The 23,492-nt window shown below is 38.8% G+C and overlaps 3 protein-coding genes and 3 non-coding genes across 8 annotated transcripts in view; 5 read left to right on the forward strand and 1 right to left on the reverse strand.

The window, feature by feature from the left end:
- Positions 1–10,608, forward strand: part of LOC148069219 (up-regulator of cell proliferation-like) — a 58,977-nt gene extending 48,369 nt beyond the window's left edge. For all 3 annotated transcript variants that reach the window (XM_087802158.1, XM_087802159.1, XM_087802157.1), the window contains one exon: positions 9,698–10,608. The gene's annotated coding sequence lies outside the window, so the exon portion shown is untranslated. The remainder of the gene's footprint in view (positions 1–9,697) is intronic.
- On the reverse strand, positions 743–1,041 carry LOC148069230 (signal recognition particle RNA). The gene has a single exon (XR_015713094.1).
- On the forward strand, positions 2,271–10,608 carry LOC148069231 (up-regulator of cell proliferation-like). Its single transcript, XM_087802161.1, has 4 exons — positions 2,271–2,400; positions 3,305–3,365; positions 4,783–4,891; positions 5,008–10,608. Exons 2-4 carry the CDS (start codon positions 3,363–3,365, stop codon positions 9,660–9,662), a joined length of 4,767 nt encoding a protein of 1,588 aa, XP_087658287.1. The 5' UTR covers positions 2,271–2,400; positions 3,305–3,362; the 3' UTR covers positions 9,663–10,608.
- A 441-nt stretch (positions 10,609–11,049) lies between these two features.
- Positions 11,050–11,348, forward strand: LOC148069232 (signal recognition particle RNA). Its single transcript, XR_015713081.1, has one exon.
- Positions 11,349–13,419: 2,071 nt separating this feature from the next.
- Positions 13,420–13,718, forward strand: LOC148069233 (signal recognition particle RNA). Its single transcript, XR_015713088.1, has one exon.
- A 1,110-nt stretch (positions 13,719–14,828) lies between these two features.
- Positions 14,829–23,132, forward strand: LOC148069234 (up-regulator of cell proliferation-like). Its single transcript, XM_087802565.1, has 4 exons — positions 14,829–14,932; positions 15,832–15,892; positions 17,311–17,419; positions 17,536–23,132. The coding sequence occupies exons 2-4, from the start codon at positions 15,890–15,892 to the stop codon at positions 22,188–22,190; spliced, it is 4,767 nt and encodes a 1,588-aa protein (XP_087658691.1). The 5' UTR covers positions 14,829–14,932; positions 15,832–15,889; the 3' UTR covers positions 22,191–23,132.
- The last annotated feature ends 360 nt before the right edge of the window (positions 23,133–23,492 follow it).

Consider the following 23,492-nt stretch of genomic DNA (forward strand, 5'->3'; position numbering starts at 1 on the left):
CGCCTCTCTCTGGACAAGAGTGACATTGCAGTTAATGATTATAAGTTAAAAGAACCCGGATGTTTACTTTAATAAATATGACCTCAGTCGAGTTCAGTGTTGGGTAGTTTTATTAACAATCAATTTTAAAAGACATGTTATATATAATAGTCATAAACTAAAGTGGATCGTATTGTTGACGACGAGTGACTGTGTCTATGTCAGCGTTTTTGAAAGTGACGTCACTTTTAGAACGTTATTTTAATCCACTTAGTAAAAAACACAAATCAATTATTAGTAAATCTTGTGTAATATTGTGATGTTACACTTTTTAGATGCAGTAAAATACTTTTATTTTTTACTTTCATAACGTCCAGACTTAAGCATTCGATAAGAAAACAGTTTATCATTTAACTACATTTATAACTTGACTAAGAACAATAATATTCAGTTAAAGTGAAATAAATTCAAATCTTAAAAACGTTTTTATTTATTTAAACCGTCTTTTAACCTTTTATTTATATATTTTAATCAACTCGTGTTTAAGTCGTTACATACTATTCTTTGAAATGATTTTTTTTTAAATGAATTTGTTTATTAATCTGTTGCAGGTGTGTGAGGAATTGTAATTCTGTACCTGTCCAGGTGGGGTCAGCGATAACAATAATGGTTTGTTAGTATTATAATGTAAGATTAATAAATGAATGTTGATCAGTGAAGAAACAAACATGAGTTTGTGATATTAAAGTCAGCAGAGAGAGTGAAAAGATGAAGTCCTTCTGTGTCACTCAGGCTGCACTACAGTGTCTGCTCACAGGTGTGATCCCACTACTGATCAGCACGGGGGCTTTGACCTGCTCCGTTTCCGACCTGGGCCGGTGCACCCCTCCTTAGACCACCTGCTGGTTCTGAGTTCCCCCAGAAGCACCATATGGACACGGACCTTAGTGTGGACACCTGATCAACACAGTCCACTGCAGCTCAGATCTCCTGAACTCAAACCATCCTCCAGTCTCAGCCTCCCAGTCACCTGGATTACAGGTGTGCGCCACCACATCTGGCTGATGGACTCACGCACAAGGAGGGGTACACCGGCCCAGGTCGGAAACGGAGCAGGTCAAAGCCCCCGTGCTGATCAGTAGTGGGATCACACCTGTGAGCAGACACTGTAGTGCAGCCTGAGTGACACAGCAAGACTTCATCTTTTCACTCTCTCTGCTGACTTTAATATCACAAACTCATCTTTGTTTATTCACTGATCAACATTAATTTATTAATCCTACATTATAATCCCAACAAACCCATTATTGTTATCGCTGGAACATTCACCCCACCTGGACAGGTACGGTAAGACTATTCCTCACAAACCAGCAAACATTTAATAAACATGTTCATTCATTTTATATTTTCAATGAAGACTATCTAACTACCCATTTATGAGTTGATTTTAAATATGTTAATGATAAGAAAATGTTAAAGAATCATATTCATTTCACCTTAATATATTATTTCTGTTCTTAGTCAATTTAAACATGTTGGTAAATTATAAATTGTTATGTAATCGATTGCTTAAGTTTTAACATTATGAAAGTTAAAAAATAAACCTATTTGGCTGCCTTAAAATTCTTCAACCTCACAAGATTACACCTCCTTACTTGCTCAAATATGTTTCTATATTTTTTTACATTTATACATTTTTACACTGGGCAACATTGAAAAGACACCGTCACGTGTTTTTAGTTCGTGAACGTCATATTGTAAATACATTTCTGCTGTGGTCCTATTTATTAAAGTCAAATCTCATCCAGGAGGTGGCGCTGTTGCTCATGAAATGATTGTGCACTGCAGGATTTTGATTTAAGTAAGTAAGTAAGTAATATTTATTTATATAGCGCTTTTCGAGACCAGGGTCACAAAGCGCTTAAACAATCAAAACAATACTCAATAAAGTACATACTTTAAAGATCAAGAAAATACTGAGAACAACACAGGAGTTCGAGTGAAAATAAAAGTATTTTACTGCATCCATAAAGTGTAACATCAAAAGATTACACAACATTTACTAATAATTGATTTGTCATTTTTACTAAGTGGATTAAAATAACATTCTAAGAGTGACGTCACATTCAAAGAACGCTGACATAGACACAGTCACTCGTCGTCAACAATACGATCCACTTTAGTTTATGACTATTATATATAAAGTTTCTTTTTAAATTGATTTATAATAAAACTCCTCAACACTGAACTCAACTGGGGTCAGGGGGTCGTTGTGTAACAGCTTCAAGAAAGTCGTGTGATTTCCAGGAAGTACAAGTGAAAGTGAAAGTAAATCGAGTAGGAGGATATAAGCGGACTCTCCTCTGTTGCAGAGCATTTCGACATTCATCTCCTGAAAGGCTGAGCAAGTACTGAGTCGAGGTAAATTGCTTTAATCTCTTCTATCCCCACTAACTCAATATGATACTGAAACATTGGAAAACACAATTCTAAATGATGAGCCACTTCAAAATATTAACTGTTAGAATAGGTAATATTTTGCAGAATGATACATTTACAGGAAATCAAGATTTGTTTTTGTTTAATTGACTTAAGTTGGATTGTGGGGTTTTACAGTTTGATATGAGGGTTTAATAAGATAAACCTTCATTGGTTACTTAGTGGTGACATTTGAACAGCAGCACAGATCACATACTTTCTTTTCCGAATTATACATAAGAAAAAGAGTTTGTATTGCAAAATAAATGTGGAAAAAAAGTGTGGGAGAGAATTACAAAAAACAAAAGACAGTGAGGCTTATTACTTATTTTGATTGTGTAACCGGGCAGCTCCATCCTGCAGGACGGGAGTACAATGCTATATGAGAACATTCATAAGAGATTATGATGCAGTTATGGTGCTTTATAGAAGACGCCATGATGGTTAATAGTTATGTTTGGCAACTTGTAAAAAGGTTTGTGTGGTATTGTGAGTTATCGATGGAAAGAGCTTTAGTGGGAACACTTTCTAATGTTGGTACACATGAGATTTAATTCTGAATAAAGTGCCTTTTTTTATAACAATGCAGTGTATTGTGGGAATCAGTGATTTTTAACAGATCTACAAGGATATTTCTCATGAAGAGCATATTTTCTTCGGACCACACCCTACATTAGCAAAGATTCTGACCCTGCATTGAGCTGTTTATTTCATTTTTGAACATTATGGTGGTTCTTCATGATTCCTATATTTACATTCAAGTACATGTAGCTTGGATTACTTCACTCGAATATTTGAATTCAATGCATAACAGGAGGGAGTTATTTCAACTCGGTTTTATTTTCAGAGCTGAGGAAGCTGAAAGATATGATCACATTTCCTGTTCAGGAAGCACAGTAAAAACAATGGTAAGTACTGATTTTTTTTTTTAATATTTGTATTGATATATCAAGTCAGAAATAACAGATTTTTTCCAGTTCAATAAATCGCCAGGTTATCTTCCTAACCAAAGTTCTATGAATGTATGTGGCGCTCTCTACAGTCATTATGGGTGACTGTGAATACTGTAATTCTGCTAATCCTGTACTGACAGGCACTTCAATGTTCACTCGATCCTACTTCAGCTGTTCTGAGATTTGGAATGACCTTAAGATGGCGGCACGGATTTCCCTGAGGGGCGGTGCAAGTGAGCGAGGGGACATAAATCGAATATTGAAACGCAGCCATATACACAGTGTAATCACACCCGCCATCCTTTCCCTAGGTGGGGTGGGTTTCTATTAGCTCTGTTTTTGTCAGTTTTCATTGTCTGAGTCATTCACTTGTTGCTTTATGTCTCACGGCCAACTCCCTTGAATAGTCATGGAAATTTGATGGTATTGTACCTCTTCAATCACTGGTTGTTATTGTAGCATCCGCGTAAACGTGTTGAAACCACTTCCTTCTGGTTCTTTGTTTCCTCCGAGCTGCCATCATCTTTAGATGAGTTGTTTGTGTATATATATCAGTGGCGGGCCGTGCATTTCACTCGTTTGAATGAATCCGCCTCTCAATAACTACTTTAAGGTTCTTTATACACCACAGGGATCTGACCGTGTACTGTTATAGGTCAATAAGACGTTGAGATCATCATCAAATGAACACAACATCCGTGCATTATATCAAAATATCACTCCCACTACAGTCTGTGTAGTTTCCATGGCCACGACACACACGCTCTGCATCGCTTCCACACACACACACACTAAAGCGACACACACACACACACGCACCATTATTGATCTCATAAAGTTCAACATTATTTTGAAAAAAAAGCATTTACTCACGTAGTTCATGGAGGAAATAAATAAATAATTTGAAGCTTGTGAAAGACTTGGTGTTAGCATAACTTTCTTAATAACGTCCAGCTTATATTGAAATAGCCTTCTTGAAAATTGTTTGCAAGTATATCTGCGACCAGATCAAGTTCTTCAGCCATTGTGTGTTGAAAAACGGTTAAATTAACTCAAATCATCGTTTTAACTCCATTTGACTTGTCTCAGTGCTATCCAATCAGAGGCTGTTCCCCTGTTGTAAATGTGCTCCAGTTGCACTCCTATTGCTGAGCAGGCTCTTTAAAAGTTCAATGGAGTTTTTTTTAAACCAGTTCAATTGTGTTTTCTGGATATTGCGTTTTGTTGCACTCTGGATGTTGCTTTGTATGTATGTGTAAAAGTTAGTGTTGATTTGTGTCCCTTTTGTTGTGAAAAAACATCTTAAATGCATTTGTAAAGTGCAGAACTGAATAAGTGATGTTATTTTATTTTGATATTTCTGTTGATTCAGAGTGACGAAGATGACTTCATGGATATTTATCGTGCTGAGGAAGAAATGCAGTCGGATCCGTCCTCAGATGGTGTTCATCATCAGGGAACTACTATCAGCGGCATGCAAGGTGAGCCAGAAGATGAATGATTCTAACCAAGGGAAGGCAAATACAGTTGACAAATGTCAAGACATGCATAGAGAATTTGAATACATTTCAATAACAAGTATTTTCTGTTTTTGTAGGGTCACAGCTGAGAAATTATTTGACTGACCTCGGTCTTCACTGCGAGGATAAACTGTCCCTGAGAACGGTTCTTCAGATCAACAAAAAGAATGTCAGTGATCAACACCCCACATGTGTTTCAGACCTGCCTTGTTATTTGCTGAGAAAACTAATGAGTGTCAATGTGACGGCTCGAAATGTGAAGTTTACAAACTCCCCCAGTGAGGCCGCACAAGATTCTGCCACCTTGGACTTGGATCAACTTCTAGATGGTCTACATTTAGACAGTAAAAAAAACCCATTAGATATCATCACAGCACTTTTGCTGTGTTCAGATAGTTTTGTGCAGCAGGAAATTGTCCTCAAAATGTCCATGTGTCAGTTCGCTGTGCCCCTTCTGCTTCCTAGTATTGACACCAATCACAGCACTCTGCTGTTGTGGGCTATGAGGGATATTGTCCATAAATACAGACCCCAGTCCCTCTCTGAATCAAAGGGCTTTGTTGAAGAACAAACTGTTCTTGCTAAACTGCCTCTTGTATCTTTTGTGAGACTAGGCAAATGCTTGTTATCCAAGTCAGAGATTCTAAACAAGGTGCTATGTAATTCCCAGCAATATCATGACATTTTTGTTCATCACAACATGGAGTGCGGAAACATTCCACGAAAGATTTCAAGTGGAATGGTGGAAATGACTTGGTATCTGCCTTGTGGAAACAAAAACATGGATCATTTCAATGTACCTGTGTCGGTGACTAACCTGCGAGGAGATGTCGAGTCATTTGACGCACAATACTCGTTTTTGTGTAAAATATCAACAGCCGTTTTTGTGTTCTGCGATGATCTAGCCTTGGGATTGCAGGTGTTAACAAAACAGCATCACAGGGCACAGATGTTCTTGATTAGCAACAGTCAAAGTGGATGCTTTAACGTTGGGCATTTGAAACAGGTCGCCTCCAAGTTGAAATTGAATAATAAGAATATCGTTCTCAAGAAGCCGCAAAATAATGAAGCTGACTTTCTCAGGTGTCTGAGGGACGCGATCAATTATGCGGTGGATGCCTCAGATATCAGGATGAGCATCGAGGGGATGACTGATGTTGCCCATGAATTGGGGATTTTGGTGGATGAGGACTTGCCGGCGTGTCAAGGGGCAAAGAAAAGGGCTGATGCCATCACAAAAGAAATAGTGGACCCCCTCATATACAAGGAAGTCAATCTACCAAGGCAGGGAGAAATCTGGAAGAAGCTGACTGATCTTGAAAAAGAGCAATTCCGTTTGCGAAAAGCTGGAAATCAAAGTATAGAAATGTACAAAAGCCAATTAGAAACCAAGAAGAAACACTTTCGTAGACTACAGCAGTCTTATGAAATTTCCTCTTCTATGCAAAGATTTATAGAAGCAATATCAACTCCAGGAATGGAGAGGGAATTTTTCCTCAAATGGATGAAAATAAATCTTGATAACTTGTCCAGGGAAAAGCTGTCAAAACTCCGTGAGCAATACAGGGATAAATGTGACAGTTTCAAAGACAGAGAGGAAATTCAGAAAATAGACAAACAGCTTTCCAGTAGCTCTCTGGGGATGGAACATTTCTTCCGGGAGATGGGCCAGATCTATGAGGCTTCACTAGCAACCAATGCAACAAACCGATGCTGTCAAGACTTACAGCATCTTCCAAAACTGTGCGCAGAACTGATGCTAAAGGGTTTGCCACTCGAGCTTGTTGATGGGGATGCGTCTAACACCCCCCTCATGTGGACACGGGACGTCCTTCTCCAGCTCAATGCCTTGGTAGCTCCTGAAGCCAGGATCAAGGTTATCACAGTTCTTGGAGTCCAGAGTACAGGAAAGTCCACTCTCCTAAACACCATGTTTGGAGTGCAATTTGCTGTCAGCAGCGGCCGTTGTACACGCGGTGCCTTCATGTTACTCATTAAAGTTGGTGAAGACCTCAAAAAACTGCTCAAGTGTGACTATGTGGTTATCATTGACACAGAGGGGCTGAAGTCACCACAACTGGCCCAACTTGAAGAGAGCTATGACCATGATAATGAGCTTGCCACACTTGTTGTCGGCTTAAGCGACATCACCATTATTAACATATCTATGGAACACATGCAAGAAATGGAGGACGTCCTACAGATTGTGGTGCACGCCTTTCTTAGGATGAAGGAAGTGGGTAAAAAGCCCAAATGTCTGTTCGTCCACCAGAATGTGTCGGATGTTTCTGCTCCTGAGACCAACATGAGGGACAGGAAGGTGCTGCTGCAGAAATTGAACAGAATGACCCAGGAAGCAGCCAAAATGGAGAAAAGGGAGGAGAACAAGCTCTTTACTGATGTGATGGAGTACAACCCAGACACTGGGAACTGGTATATCCCTGGGCTCTGGAATGGAACCCCGCCAATGGCCCCAGTCAACTTGGGCTACAGTGAAGCTGTGAATGATCTAAAAAACCAAACCATACATAAACTTAGCGACTGTAACTCCTCTGAGAACAACATTAAGGCCTTTACTGAATGGTTGACCAGCCTTTGGAGTGCAGTGAAGCATGAAAACTTCATCTTCAGTTTCAGAAACAGTTTGGTAGCAGATGCATATATCAAACTGTGCACTGAGTTCAACAAATGGGAGTGGGAATTCAAAAAAGCTATGTACACCTGGACTTCCAAAACTGAAACCAAAATCTCAAATCTTTCCGGGGACTCTAATACAGCCGACATGACAACTCTCCTGGATTCTCTGAAAAGAGAAGCTGAAAAGGAACTGTCTCACTGGGAGCGTAAGCTTCAGGACAATCTAGCACGGTACTTTGATGATGCAGATGGTTCTGCTCACCTTATTGAAAGATACAGAGAGCAGTTTGCAAACAGTGCAAAGAGTCTGAGAATGGAAATCTCAAATTCCGTTAAGATCCAGCTGGAAAGGGCCTCCGAAACAAAACAAGGGATGATTAAACTTAACAGAATCAAAAAGACACACACAGATGAGTTGGAAGGTCGAGTGTGTGACCTGATTGATAAATGTCGAAAGACAAACACCAAGATGACTGATGACCAACTTAACCATGAGTTTGAAAAAATGTGGAAGGAAACTGTGAACAAACTGTCCTTCACTGAGCAGAAAGCACTTGATGTCTTTGCAAGTATTGACAAACACCTCAGGGAAAATGTCAATCACAAGGGAGCAAAGGCATCTCAGTTATTACATGAGAAGAATCTCTATGACTGCGGATCAGAACCTTTCACATTCAACCCTGACACGTTGACTTTTATTACAGACAAGTTTCGAAAATGGTTGAGCATAAAGTCCCACATCAAAGAAGTACAGGACATGGCTGACAGCATTATAGCTGAATGCAAAAAGTTTGTACATGATAAAATAGACAAGAGGTGTAACTACCATGAGACTTACATCCAAGAAATCCTGTATATTATTGATAATCAGCTGAAAGCCAAACAAAATTTGAAGACAGACATTCAGTTTGAGATTTTGCTGAAACAACACATTTGCGGAACTGTGGCCTGGGATTTCCAAGAAATGCACAACAATTTCATTGAGCTGAACGACCCGTACAGGTGCCTGGCTCAGAACAAAGAGAAATTCTTAGCCGATTTCAAAGATGTGTTTCATGAGCGGGACCAGTGCCAGAGCAAGGCAGATGAATTCACCAGCAAATGTCTACAGCCAGCAATCACAGACTACGTCTACCGTTCTCTGGGCCTCAACATTGTTGATAAAATGCTGACTCAGGAGGAGTTCAGCACACGGATGTCCTTCCAATACTCTCTTTTAAAGGATCTATTGTCCAAGATGGACTTTCAAGAGTATCTGGGGTATATTTGCTCTTATGAAGAGTATGCTAAGCGTTGCATACATACAAAAATGGTCTCTTACTTCTTAGTCTCTAATGAAATGTTTGACTTTGAGGATCGACACATCCGTTCTAGCATCAGCAGCATCAACAAGGCAATAGAGCAAGGCAAAACGAAGAGGGGGGGCGATTTAAGGGGCTATATTGAATATATTTACAAAGCTCTTGGTGACAAACTGGTCATCCCCCAGACTGCTCGTGGAGATTTTATGATTTTTAACAAAGCTGACCCGAAACAATTTGCTTTTTTTCTCACAAAGAGTCTCGAGGACATGAGCAAAACTCTCAAGAAAGAGTTTCAGAAGGAAACATTTGAAACGAAGCTAAAAAAGCTTACTTTAAATCCCGAGGACGAGCTCTTCTCAAAAGTCATTGGATGCGGTAAACAATGCCCGTTTTGCAAAACTCCATGTGAGGCCGGAAGCCGCGCCCACAACGAGCACTGGGCATCCGTTCATCGCCCCGAAGGTCTGGGGACATATCGTTTTGTGGACAGTGAGAAACTGGTGACCGACATTTGTTCATCTTTAGTGATCAGTAATACACTTTTCCTCTGCCCGGAGACAAATTGGCAACAACATCCCTTCAAAACATACAGGGAGATCTATCCAGACTGGAAAATTTCTCCGGATGTCAGCCTTATATCATCAGACTACTGGAAATATGTTATGATGACATTCAACGAAAGCTTTGCAGAAGAATATAAATGCAAACCTGCTGTAATTCCTGAAACTTGGAAAGGTGTCACACCAAAACAGGCAGAAGATAGTCTCAAGCAGTCCTTTAACAGTCATTAACTACAGTCATGGTATTTGACTCTGGCGAAATCAAGATGTCGAGGTCGGCTGCCGCAGTGTTTGTTTGCTTTCTTTTTAAGTTTTGTCAAGTTTAATGAACTGTGCATGGTAATTCAAAGAGTGTGAATTGTTGTGTACTGCACTGTCAATGATTGTACTTATTTGGAAATGTAGCTATTTAGCAACTCTACTTAATCACTTTGGTTCAAATTATTTTGCTAATTTTATTTGGATTCATACTAAAAAGAAACAAGTGCCATTAAACATTATTGCAATTCATGTTCTTACAAGCAGCTGTACAAAACAATACATAGTAGAATAGTAAAATAAAGTTTACTAGTGCTTGCAAATTAGTTGAACTGCTTTTGTGACATTATAAAGAATGGCATGTGCAGAAAAAAGACATGTTGTGTTTATTTGGTTTTCAGATTGTGAAAGAAATATTGCTTTATTACAATATTAATGTGTTTTAAACTGCTTACTACGTTATCACAATATTAATGTGTTTGTTTTGCCACAAATGCATATGTGTTCGAAACTGCTCATCGCCTTAAGCAAGAAACTGCTGATTGCTTTGACAATGTATTTGTTTGAAACCCTTCATGGGATATAACCAATTTAAAGGGTTCAACTAAAGAGCACTGATAAATATATCCACATATAGGGTTCAACTAAAGAGCACAGAGGAAAACATTAACTAGGTTGGGAGGGGGGATGAGCAGAGGATCTCGTCAAGAGAAGATGCACAACGGCCTTGGCTGTTATCCGAAAGGTACCATGAGGTACCATGACTAACAGCTTGAGACTGCTTTTGATGTAACCCCTCCACAATGTGTTTTGCTCTGAAGAACTGAATAAAAGAGGAGGAACGCAGGGCCTTCGTTGGACAGTTGGTGCGAGCTAACTTCCGCGTTGGTTCCTCTGTTCCCTCCGGAGTGAAGAACAATCTCTTTACTGGTGTGTGTCTGAATCTTTTGCTATTGAACTGATTTGTCTGTGAAACTTTGTGAACAGTTTTTCTGACACAAGATTACACCTCCTAACATTTGATGGTAAATTGTTTGTTTTTTACTAAGTGGATTAAAATAACATTCTAAGAGTGACGTCACATTCAAAGAACGCTGACATTCACACAGTCACTCGTCGTCAACAATACGATCCACTTTACTTTATGAATATTATATATAAAGTTCTGCACACTTAAAATATTCTTCTCAGATACTGGGTGCAAATAAACTCATGCGTGAACATGTTTACCTAACTTCTAATAATTAACTGTAATGTCACTCTCGTCCAGGAGGTGGCAGTGTTGCTCCTAAAATGATCGTGCACTGTGTGATTTCGATAAAAGGAAGAAGAAAAGAACAGAAGGTCAGTGAGTCCATCAGCCGGGTGTGGTGGCGCACACCTGTAATCCAGGTGACTGGGAGGCTGAGACTGGAGGATGGTTTGAGTTCAGGAGATCTGAGCTGCAGTGGACTGTGTTGATCAGGTGTCCACACTAAGGTCCGTGTCCATATGGTGCTTCTGGGGGAGCTCAGAACCAGCAGGTGGTCTAAGGAGGGGTGCACCGGCCCAGGTCGGAAACGGAGCAGGTCAAAGCCCCCGTGCTGATCAGTAGTGGGATCACACCTGTGAGCAGACACTGTAGTGCAGCCTGAGTGACACAGCAAGACTTCATCTTTTCACTCTCTCTGCTGACTTTAATATCACAAACTCATGATTGTTTCTTCACTGATCAAATTCATTTATTAATCTTACATTATAATCCCAACAAACCATTATTGTCATCGATGTAACACTCACCCCACCTGGACAGGTACGGTATTACAATTCTTCACACCTAAAACAGATTATTAAAGACATTTATTTATTTTACATTAAAGAGATTGTAACAACTTACACACGAATTGATTTCAAATATTTTAATAAAACATAAATAAAAACGTTTAAACTATTAATAATGAATAGAATATGTTCAATTAATTGTATTTATTTCACATTAACATATTATAACAGTTTTGAGTTAAGTTTAAAATGAATTAAAATAATAAATTGTTTTCTAATCGACTTCTATAGTCCCAACATTATGAGCGACACAGCGAGACTTTATCTTTTGATTCTCTCTGGATCATCACAAACTATTTAAACACGTCACAGAAGTTTCTGTTCTTTTCTTCTTCCTTCCATCAAAATCACACAGTGCACGATCATTTCAGGAGCGACAGCGCCTCTTTCTGGACAAGAGTGACATTGCAGTTTATGATTATATATATTGTGATTTTACACTTTTTAGATGCAGTAAAATACTTTTCTTTTTCACTTTCATAACGTCCAGACTTAAGCAATCGATAAGAAAACAGTTTATCATTTAACTACATTCATAACTTGACTAAGAACAATAATATTCAGTTGAAGTGAAATAAATTCAAATCTTAAAAACGTTTTTATTTATTTAAATCGTCTTTTAACTTTTTATTTATATATTTTTTAATCAACTCGTGTTTAAGTCGTTACATACTATTCTTTTAATTTTATTTTAAAGATGAATGTGTTTATTAATTGTTTGCAGGTGTGAGGAATTGTAATTCTGTACCTGTCCAGGTGGGGTCAGTGTTACATCGATGACAATAAAGTGTTTGTTGGGATTATAATGTAAGATTAATAAATTAATGTTGATCAGTGAAGAAACAAACATGAGTTTTTGATATAAAAGTCAGCAGAGAGAGTGAAAATATGAAGTCTCATCTCATAATGTTGAGACTTTAGGAGTCGATTAGAGAACAATTTATTATTTTAATTAATTTTAAACTTGACTAAAACTGTTATATGTTAATGTAAAAAAAAATACAATTCATGTAACACATTCTAGTCATTATTAATAGTTTAAACTTTTTTTTTATGTTTTATTAACATATTTAAAATCAATTTGTGTTTAAGTTGTTACAATCTCTTCAATTTAAATAAATAAATGTCTTTAATAATCCGTTGCAGGTGTGAGGAATTGTAATACCATACCTGTCCAGGTAGTGTCAGTGTTACAGTGATGACAATAATTGGTTTGTTGGGATTATAATGTAAGATTAATAAATGAATGTTGATCAGTGAAGAAACAAACATGAGTTTGTGATATTAAAGTCAGCAGAGAGAGTGAAAAGATGAAGTCTTGCTGTGTCACTCAGGCTGCACTAGAGTTAGAGTTGAGGGGCGATGATGTATTTAGTATTTATTAACATTTAAAAGTCCAGAGAGTCGAAGTATGTACATTTTAAGGGTAAGAATTTTGAAATGTATAAGTAAATATTTATGACTCTTGATCTACAAGGTCATGGGTTCAAACCATAAACTCAACATTATATTTTGACATTATTATAGACCGTTTTGTTTTGCTGCTGTAGTATCAGACGTGTGCTCTTAGTTCTGCTTTATTTAGTTAAAGCATTTACTCTGGTAACACAACTTATCTACCTGACTTTACTTTAACTCTCCGAACATTTACATTCAAATATAAGAAGATCTGAATACAGCAGATGATAGACAGACAGACTAAGATAGTTAAATAAAACTGAATTGATCCCTAAGTGGAAACAAACGTATAATTTGGAATTTATTGTACGTGTCTGAAAGTGAACTCAAGTACTGATCGATAATAAAAAAAATGCACCTTTTTTCAAATGAATGCTGTCCTCAGGATCCAAATATGAAGTGACGTCATGAACCCTGAGTTACAAACACCATCAGATCAGTGAGTCCATCAGCCGGGTGTGGTGGCGCACACCTGTAATCCAGGTGACTGGGAGGCTGAGACTGGAGGATGGTTTGAGTTCAGGAGATCTGAGCTGCAGTGGACTGTGTTGATCAGGTGTCCACACTAAGGTCCGTGTCCATATGGTGCTTCTGGGGGAGCTCAGAACCAGCAGGTGGTCTAAGGAGGGGTACACCGGCCCAGGTCGGAAACGGAGCAGGTCAAAGCCCCCGCGCTGATCAGTAGTGGGATCACACCTGTGAGCAGACACTGTAGTGCAGCCTGAGTGACACAGCAAGACTTCATCTTTTCACTCTCTCTGCTGACTTTAATATCACAAACTCATGTTTGTTTCTTCACTGATCAACATTCATTTATTAATCCTACATTATAATCCCAACAAACCCATTATTGTTATCGCTGGAACATTCACCCCACCTGGACAGGTACGGTAAGACTATTCCTCACAAACCAGCAAACATTTAATAAACATGTTCATTCATTTTATATTTTCAATGAAGACTATCTAACTACCCATTTATGAGTTGATTTTAAATATGTTAATGATAAGAAAATGTTAAAGAATCATATTCATTTCACCTTAATATATTATTTCTGTTCTTAGTCAATTTAAACATGTTGGTAAATTATAAATTGTTATGTAATCGATTGCTTAAGTTTTAACATTATGAAAGTTAAAAAATAAACCTATTTGGCTGCCCTAAAATTCTTCAACCTCACAAGATTACACCTCCTTACTTGCTCAAATATGTTTCTATATTTTTTTACATTTATACATTTTTACACTGGGCAACATTGACAAGACACCGTCACGTGTTTTTAGTTCGTGAACGTCATATTGTAAATACATTTCTGCTGTGGTCCTATTTATTAAAGTCAAATCTCATCCAGGAGGTGGCGCTGTTGCTCATGAAATGATTGTGCACTGCAGGATTTTGATTTAAGTAAGTAAGTAAGTAATATTTATTTATATAGCGCTTTTCGAGACCAGGGTCACAAAGCGCTTAAACAATCAAAATAATACTCAATAAAGTACATACTTTAAAGATCAAGAAAATACTGAGAACAACACAGGAGTTCGAGTGAAAATAAAAGTATTTTACTGCATCCATAAAGTGTAACATCAAAAGATTACACAACATTTACTAATAATTGATTTGTCATTTTTACTAAGTGGATTAAAATAACATTCTAAGAGTGACGTCACATTCAAAGAACGCTGACATAGACACAGTCACTCGTCGTCAACAATACGATCCACTTTAGTTTATGACTATTATATATAAAGTTTCTTTTTAAATTGATTTATAATAAAACTCCTCAACACTGAACTCAACTGGGGTCAGGGGGTCGTTGTGTAACAGCTTCAAGAAAGTCGTGTGATTTCCAGGAAGTACAAGTGAAAGTGAAAGTAAATCGAGTAGGAGGATATAAGCGGACTCTCCTCTGTTGCAGAGCATTTCGACATTCATCTCCTGAAAGGCTGAGCAAGTACTGAGTCGAGGTAAATTGCTTTAATCTCTTCTATCCCCACTAACTCAATATGATACTGAAACATTGGAAAACACAATTCTAAATGATGAGCCACTTCAAAATATTAACTGTTAGAATAGGTAATATTTTGCAGAATGATACATTTACAGGAAATCAAGATTTGTTTTTGTTTAATTGACTTAAGTTGGATTGTGGGGTTTTACAGTTTGATATGAGGGTTTAATAAGATAAACCTTCATTGGTTACTTAGTGGTGACATTTGAACAGCAGCACAGATCACATACTTTCTTTTCCGAATTATACATAAGAAAAAGAGTTTGTATTGCAAAATAAATGTGGAAAAAAAGTGTGGGAGAGAATTACAAAAAACAAAAGACAGTGAGGCTTATTACTTATTTTGATTGTGTAACCGGGCAGCTCCATCCTGCAGGACGGGAGTACAATGCTATATGAGAACATTCATAAGAGATTATGATGCATTTATGGTGCTTTATAGAAGATGCCATGATGGTTAATAGTTATGTTTGGCAACTTGTAAAAAGGTTTGTGTGGTATTGTGAGTTATCGATGGAAAGAGCTTTAGTGGGAACACTTTCTAATGTTGGTACACATGAGATTTAATTCTGAATAAAGTGCCTTTTTTTCATAACAATGCAGTGTATTGTGGGAATCAGTGATTTTTAACAGATCTACAAGGATATTTCTCATGAAGAGCATATTTTCTTCGGACCTAAATTAGCAAAGATTCTGACCCTGCATTGAGCTGTTTATTTCATTTTTGAACATTATGGTGGTTCTTCATGATTCCTATATTTACATTCAAGTACATGTAGCTTGGATTACTTCACTCGAATATTTGAATTCAATGCATAACAGGAGGGAGTTATTTCAACTCGGTTTTATTTTCAGAGCTGAGGAAGCTGAAAGATATGATCACATTTCCTGTTCAGGAAGCACAGTAAAAACAATGGTAAGTACTGATTTTTTTTTTTTAATATTTGTATTGATATATCAAGTCAGAAATAACAGATTTTTTCCAGTTCAATAAATCGCCAGGTTATCTTCCTAACCAAAGTTCTATGAATGTATGTGGCGCTCTCTACAGTCATTATGGGTGACTGTGAATACTGTAATTCTGCTAATCCTGTACTGACAGGCACTTCAATGTTCACTCTATCCTACTTCAGCTGTTCTGAGATTTGGAATGACCTTAAGATGGCGGCACGGATTTCCCTGAGGGGCGGTGCAAGTGAGCGAGGGGACATAAATCGAATATTGAAACGCAGCCATATACACAGTGTAATCACACCCGCCATCCTTTCCCTAGGTGGGGTGGGTTTCTATTAGCTCTGTTTTTGTCAGTTTTCATTGTCTGAGTCATTCACTTGTTGCTTTATGTCTCACGGCCAACTCCCTTGAATAGTCATGGAAATTTGATGGTATTGTACCTCTTCAATCACTGGTTGTTATTGTAGCATCCGCGTAAACGTGTTGAAACCACTTCCTTCTGGTTCTTTGTTTCCTCCGAGCTGCCATCATCTTTAGATGAGTTGTTTGTGTATATATATCAGTGGCGGGCCGTGCATTTCACTCGTTTGAATGAATCCGCCTCTCAATAACTACTTTAAGGTTCTTTATACACCACAGGGATCTGACCGTGTACTGTTATAGGTCAATAAGACGTTGAGATCATCATCAAATGAACACAACATCAGTGCATTATATCAAAATATCACTCCCACTACAGTCTGTGTAGTTTCCATGGCCACGACACACACGCTCTGCATCGCTTCCACACACACACACACTAAAGCGACACACACACACACGCGCACCATTATTGATCTCATAAAGTTCAACATTATTTCGAAAAAAAAGCATTTACTCACGTAGTTCATGGAGGAAATAAATAAATCATTTGAAGCTTGTGAAAGACTTGGTGTTAGCATAACTTTCTTAATAACGTCCAGCTTATATTGAAATAGCCTTCTTGAAAATTGTTTGCAAGTATATCTGCGACCAGATCAAGTTCTTCAGCCATTGTGTGTTGAAAAACGGTTAAATTAACTCAAATCATCGTTTTAACTCCATTTGACTTGTCTCAGTGCTATCCAATCAGAGGCTGTTCCCCTGTTGTAAATGTGCTCCAGTTGCACTCCTATTGCTGAGCAGGCTCTTTAAAAGTTCAATGGAGTTTTTTTTAAACCAGTTCAATTGTGTTTTCTGGATATTGCGTTTTGTTGCACTCTGGATGTTGCTTTGTATGTATGTGTAAAAGTTAGTGTTGATTTGTGTCCCTTTTGTTGTGAAAAAACATCTTAAATGCATTTGTAAAGTGCAGAACTGAATAAGTGATGTTATTTTATTTTGATATTTCTGTTGATTCAGAGTGACGAAGATGACTTCATGGATATTTATCGTGCTGAGGAAGAAATGCAGTCGGATCCGTCCTCAGATGGTGTTCATCATCAGGGAACTACTATCAGCGGCATGCAAGGTGAGCCAGAAGATGAATGATTTTAACCAAGGGAAGGCAAATACAGTTGACAAATGTCAAGACATGCATAGAGAATTTGAATACATTTCAATAACAAGTATTTTCTGTTTTTGTAGGGTCACAGCTGAGAAATTACTTGACTGACCTCGGTCTTCACTGCGAGGATAAACTGTCCCTGAGAACGGTTCTTCAGATCAACAAAAAGAATGTCAGTGATCAACACCCCACATGTGTTTCAGACCTGCCTTGTTATTTGCTGAGAAAACTAATGAGTGTCAATGTGACGGCTCGAAATGTGAAGTTTACAAACTCCCCCAGTGAGGCCGCACAAGATTCTGCCACCTTGGACTTGGATCAACTTCTAGATGGTCTACATTTAGACTGTAAAAAAAACCCATTAGATATCATCACAGCACTTTTGCTGTGTTCAGATAGTTTTGTGCAGCAGGAAATTGTCCTCAAAATGTCCATGTGTCAGTTCGCTGTGCCCCTTCTGCTTCCTAGCATTGACACCAATCACAGCACTCTGCTGTTGTGGGCTATGAGGGATATTGTCCATAAATACAGACCCCAGTCCCTCTCTGAATCGAATGGCTTTGTTGAAGAACAAACTGTTCTTGCTAAACTGCCTCTTGTATCTTTTGTGAGACTAGGCAAATGCTTGTTATCCAAGTCAGAGATTCTAAACAAGGTACTATGTAATTCCCAGCAATATCATGACATTTTTGTTCATCACAACATGGAGTGCGGAAACATTCCACGAAAGATTTCAAGTGGAATGGTGGAAATTACTTGGTATCTGCCTTGTGGAAACAAAAACATGGATCATTTCAATGTACCTGTGTCGGTGACTAACCTGCGAGGAGATGTCGAGTCATTTGACGCACAATACTCGTTTTTGTGTAAAATATCAACAGCCGTTTTTGTGTTCTGCGATGATCTAGCCTTGGGATCGCAGGTGTTAACAAAACAGCATCACAGGGCACAGATGTTCTTGGTTAGCAACAGTCAAAGTGGATGCTTTAACGTTGAGCATTTGAAACAGGTCGCCTCCAAGTTGAAATTAAATAATAAGAATATCGTTCTCAAGAAGCCGCAAAATAATGAAGCTGACTTTCTCAGGTGTCTGAGGGACGCGATCAATTATTCGGTGGATGCCTCAGATATCAGGATGAGCATCGAAGGGATGACTGATGTTGCCCATGAATTGGGGATTTTGGTGGATGAGGACTTGCCGGCGTGTCAAGGGGCAAAGAAAAGGGCTGATGCCATCACAAAAGAAATAGTGGACCCCCTCATATACAAAGAAGTCAATCTACCAAGGCAGGGAGAAATCTGGAAGAAGCTGACTGATCTTGAAAAAGAGCAATTCCGTTTGCGAAAAGCTGGAAATCAAAGTATAGAAATGTACAAAAGCCAATTAGAAACCAAGAAGAAACACTTTCGTAGACTACAGCAGTCTTATGAAATTTCCTCTTCCATGCAAAGATTTATAGAAGCAATATCAACTCCAGGAATGGAGAGGGAATTTTTCCTCAAATGGATGAAAATAAATCTTGATAACTTGTCCAGGGAAAAGCTGTCAAAACTCCGTGAGCAATACAGGGATAAATGTGACAGTTTCAAAGACAGAGAGGAAATTCAGAAAATAGACAAACAGCTTTCCAGTAGCTCTCTGGGGATGGAACATTTCTTCCGGGAGATGGGCCAGATCTATGAGGCTTCACTAGCAACCAATGCAACAAATCGATGCTGTCAAGACTTACAGCATCTTCCAAAACTGTGCGCAGAACTGATGCTAAAGGGTTTGCCACTGGAGCTTGTTGATGGGGATGCGTCTAACACCCCCCTCATGTGGACACGGGACGTCCTTTTCCAGCTCAATGCCTTGGTAGCTCCTGAAGCCAGGATCAAGGTTATTACAGTTCTTGGAGTCCAGAGTACAGGAAAGTCCACTCTCCTAAACACCATGTTTGGAGTGCAATTTGCTGTCAGCAGCGGCCGTTGTACACGCGGTGCCTTCATGTTACTCATAAAAGTTGGTGAAGACCTCAAAAAACTGCTCAACTGTGACTATGTGGTTATCATTGACACAGAGGGGCTGAAGTCACCACAACTGGCCCAACTTGAAGAGAGCTATGACCATGATAATGAGCTTGCCACACTTGTTGTCGGCTTAAGCGACATCACCATTATTAACATATCTATGGAACACATGCAAGAAATGGAGGACGTCCTACAGATTGTGGTGCACGCCTTTCTTAGGATGAAGGAAGTGGGTAAAAAGCCCAAATGTCTGTTCGTCCACCAGAATGTGTCGGATGTTTCTGCTCCTGAGACCAACATGAGGGACAGGAAGGTGCTGCTGCAGAAATTGAACAGAATGACCCAGGAAGCAGCCAAAATGGAGAAAAGGGAGGAGAACAAGCTCTTTACTGATGTGATGGAGTACAACCCAGACACTGGGAACTGGTATATCCCTGGGCTCTGGAATGGAACCCCGCCAATGGCCCCAGTCAACTTGGGCTACAGTGAAGCTGTGAATGATCTAAAAAACCAAACCATACAAAAACTTAGCGACTGTAACTCCTCTGAGAACAACATTAAGGCCTTTACTGAATGGTTGACCAGCCTTTGGAGTGCAGTGAAGCATGAAAACTTCATCTTCAGTTTCAGAAACAGTTTGGTAGCAGATGCATATATCAAACTGTGCACTGAGTTCAACAAATGGGAGTGGGAATTCAAAAAAGCTATGTACACCTGGACTTCCAACACTGAAACCAAAATCTCAAATCTTTCCGGGGACTGTAATACAGCCGACATGACAACTCTCCTGGATTCTCTGAAAAGAGAAGCTGAAAAGGAACTGTCTCACTGGGAGCGTAAGCTTCAGGACAATCTAGCAAAGTACTTTGATAATGCAGATGGTTCTGCTCACCTTATTGAAAGATACAGAGCGCAGTTTGCAAACAGTGCAAACAGTCTGAGAATGGAAATCTCAAATTCCGTTAAGATCCAGCTGGAAAGGGCCTCCGAAACAAAACAAGGGATGATTAAACTTAACAGAATCAAAAAGACACACACAGATGAGTTGGAAGGTCGAGTGTGTGACCTGATTGATAAATGTCGAAAGACAAACGCCAAGATGACTGATCCCCAACTTAACCATGAGTTTGAAAAAATGTGGAAGGAAACTGTGAACAAACTGTCCTTCACTGAGCAGAAAGCACTTGATGTCTTTGCAAGTATTGACAAAAACCTCAGGGAAAATGTCAATCACAAGGGAGCAAAGGCATCTCAGTTATTACATGAGAAGAATCTCTATGACTGCGGATCAGAACCTTTCACATTCAACCCTGCCACGTTGACTTTTATTACAGACAAGTTTCGAAAATGGTTGAGCATAAAGTCCCACATCAAAGAAGTACAGGACATGGCTGACAGCATTATAGCTGAATGCAAAAAGTTTGTACATGATAAAATAGACAAGAGGTGTAACTACCATGAGACTTACATCCAAGAAATCCTGTATATTATTGATAATCAGCTGAAAGCCAAACAAAATTTGAAGACAGACATTCAGTTTGAGATTTTGCTGAAACAACACATTTGCGGAACTGTGGCCAGGGATTTCCAAGAAATGCACAACAATTTCATTGAGCTGAACGACCCGTACAGGTGCCTGGCTCAGAACAAAGAGAAATTCTTAGCCGATTTCAAAGATGTGTTTCATGAGCGGGACCAGTGCCAGAGCAAGGCAGATGAATTCACCAGCAAATGTCTACAGCCAGCAATCACAGACTACGTCTACCGTTCTCTGGGCCTCAACATTGTTGATAAAATGCTGACTCAGGAGGAGTTCAGCACACGGATGTCCTTCCAATACTCTCTTTTAAAGGATCTATTGTCCAAGATGGACTTTCAAGAGTATCTGGGGTATATTTGCTCCTATGAAGAGTATGCTAAGCGTTGCATACATACAAAAATGGTCTCTTACTTCTTAGTCTCTAATGAAATGTTTGACTTTGAGGATCGACACATCCGTTCTAGCATCAGCAGCATCAACAAGGCAATAAAGCAAGGCAAAACGGAGACTGGGGGCGATTTAAGGGGCTATATTGAATATATTTACAAAGCTCTTGGTGACAAACTGGTCATCCCCCAGACTGCTCGTGGAGATTTTATGATTTTTAACAAAGCTGACCCGAAACAGTTTGCTTTTTTTCTCACAAAGAGTCTCGAGGACATGAGCAAAACTCTCAAGAAAGAGTTTCAGAAGGAAACATTTGAAACGAAGCTAAAAAAGCTTACTTTGAATCCCGAGGACGAGCTCTTCTCAAAAGTCATTGGATGCGGTAAACAATGCCCGTTTTGCAAAACTCCATGTGAGGCCGGAAGCCGCGCCCACAATGAGCACTGGGCATCCGTTCATCGCCCCGAAGGTCTGGGGACATATCGTTTTGTGGACAGTGAGAAACTGGTGACCGACATTTGTTCATCTTTAGTGATCAGTAATACACTTTTCCTCTGCCCGGAGACAAATTGGCAACAACATCCCTTCAAAACATACAGGGAGATCTATCCAGACTGGAAAATTTCTCCGGATGTCAGCCTTATATCATCAGACTACTGGAAATATGTTATGATGACGTTCAACGAAAGCTTTGCAGAAGAATATAAATGCAAACCTGCTGTAATTCCTGAAACTTGGAAAGGTGTCACACCAAAACAGGCAGAAGATAGTCTCAAGCAGTCCTTTAACAGTCATTAACTACAGTCATGGTATTTGACTCTGGCGAAATCAAGATGGTGAGGTCGGCTGCCGCAGTGTTTGTTTGCTTTCTTTTTAAGTTTTGTCAAGTTTAATGAACTGCATGGTAATTCAAAGAGTGTGAATTGTTGTGTACTGCACTGTCAATGATTGTACTTATTTGGAAATGTAGCTATTTAGCAACTCTACTTAATCACTTTGGTTCAAATTATTTTGCTTATTTTATTTGGATTCATACTAAAAAGAAACAAGTGCCATTAAACATTATTGCAATTCATGTTCTTAGAAGGAGTTGTACAAAACAATACATAGTAGAATAGTAAAATAAAGTTTACTAGTGCTTGCAAATTAGTTGAACTGCTTTTGTGACATTATAAAGAATGGCATGTGCAGAAAAAAGACATGTTGTGTTTATTTGGTTTTCAGATTGTAAAAGAAATATTGCTTTATTACAATATTAATGTGTTTTAAACTGCTTACTACGTTATCACAATATTAATGTGTTTGTTTTGCCACAAATGCATATGTGTTCGAAACTGCTCATCGCCTTAAGCAAGAAACTGCTGATTGCTTTGACAATGTATTTGTTTGAAACCCTTCATGGGATATAACCAATTTAAAGTGTTCAACTAAAGAGCACTGATAAATATATCCACATATAGGGTTCAACTAAAGAGCACAGAGGAAAACATTAACTAGGTTGGGAGGGGGGATGAGCAGAGGATCTCGTCAAGAGAAGATGCACAACGGCCTTGGCTGTTATCCGAAAGGTACCATGAGGTACCATGACTAACAGCTTGAGACTGCTTTTGATGTAACCCCTCCAATGTGTTTTGCTCTGAAGAACTGAATAAAAGAGGAGGAACGCAGGGCCTTCGTTGGACAGTTGGTGCGAGCTAACTTCCGCGTTGGTTCCTCTGTTCCCTCCGGAGTGAAGAACAATCTCTTTACTGGTGTGTGTCTGAATCTTTTGCTATTGAACTGATTTGTCTGTGAAACTTTGTGAACAGTTTTTCTGACACAGATGTGTAAAATACTATTACACATCAGACTCTCATCCACCACATTCAAGTATATGTCAAAAGTCCTCCGTATCAATCTTCAGTGCAAGCATAAAGGAGTTATAATCTAATCTATTTTATAGTTCTTAGTCAAGTTAAAAATTTAGTTGAATGATAAATTGCTTCTTATCGATTGCTTATGTCTGGACGTTATGAAAGTGAAAAAGAAAAGTATTTCACTGCATCCATAAAGTGTAACATAACAAGATTACACCTCCTAACATTTGATGGTAAATTGTTT

Source organism: Callionymus lyra, chromosome 11 (assembly GCF_982586985.1).
Source record: "Callionymus lyra chromosome 11, fCalLyr1.hap1.1, whole genome shotgun sequence".
Taxonomy (NCBI): Eukaryota; Metazoa; Chordata; class Actinopteri; order Syngnathiformes; family Callionymidae; genus Callionymus; species Callionymus lyra.

Excerpts from the sequence above, each read along its gene's own strand:
- LOC148069234 (XM_087802565.1), top strand. Across the intron at positions 17,420-17,535 it reads TACTATCAGCGGCATGCAAG|GGTCACAGCTGAGAAATTAC; the intron begins GTGAGCCAGAAG and ends CTGTTTTTGTAG.
- LOC148069231 (XM_087802161.1), top strand. Across the intron at positions 4,892-5,007 it reads TACTATCAGCGGCATGCAAG|GGTCACAGCTGAGAAATTAT; the intron begins GTGAGCCAGAAG and ends CTGTTTTTGTAG.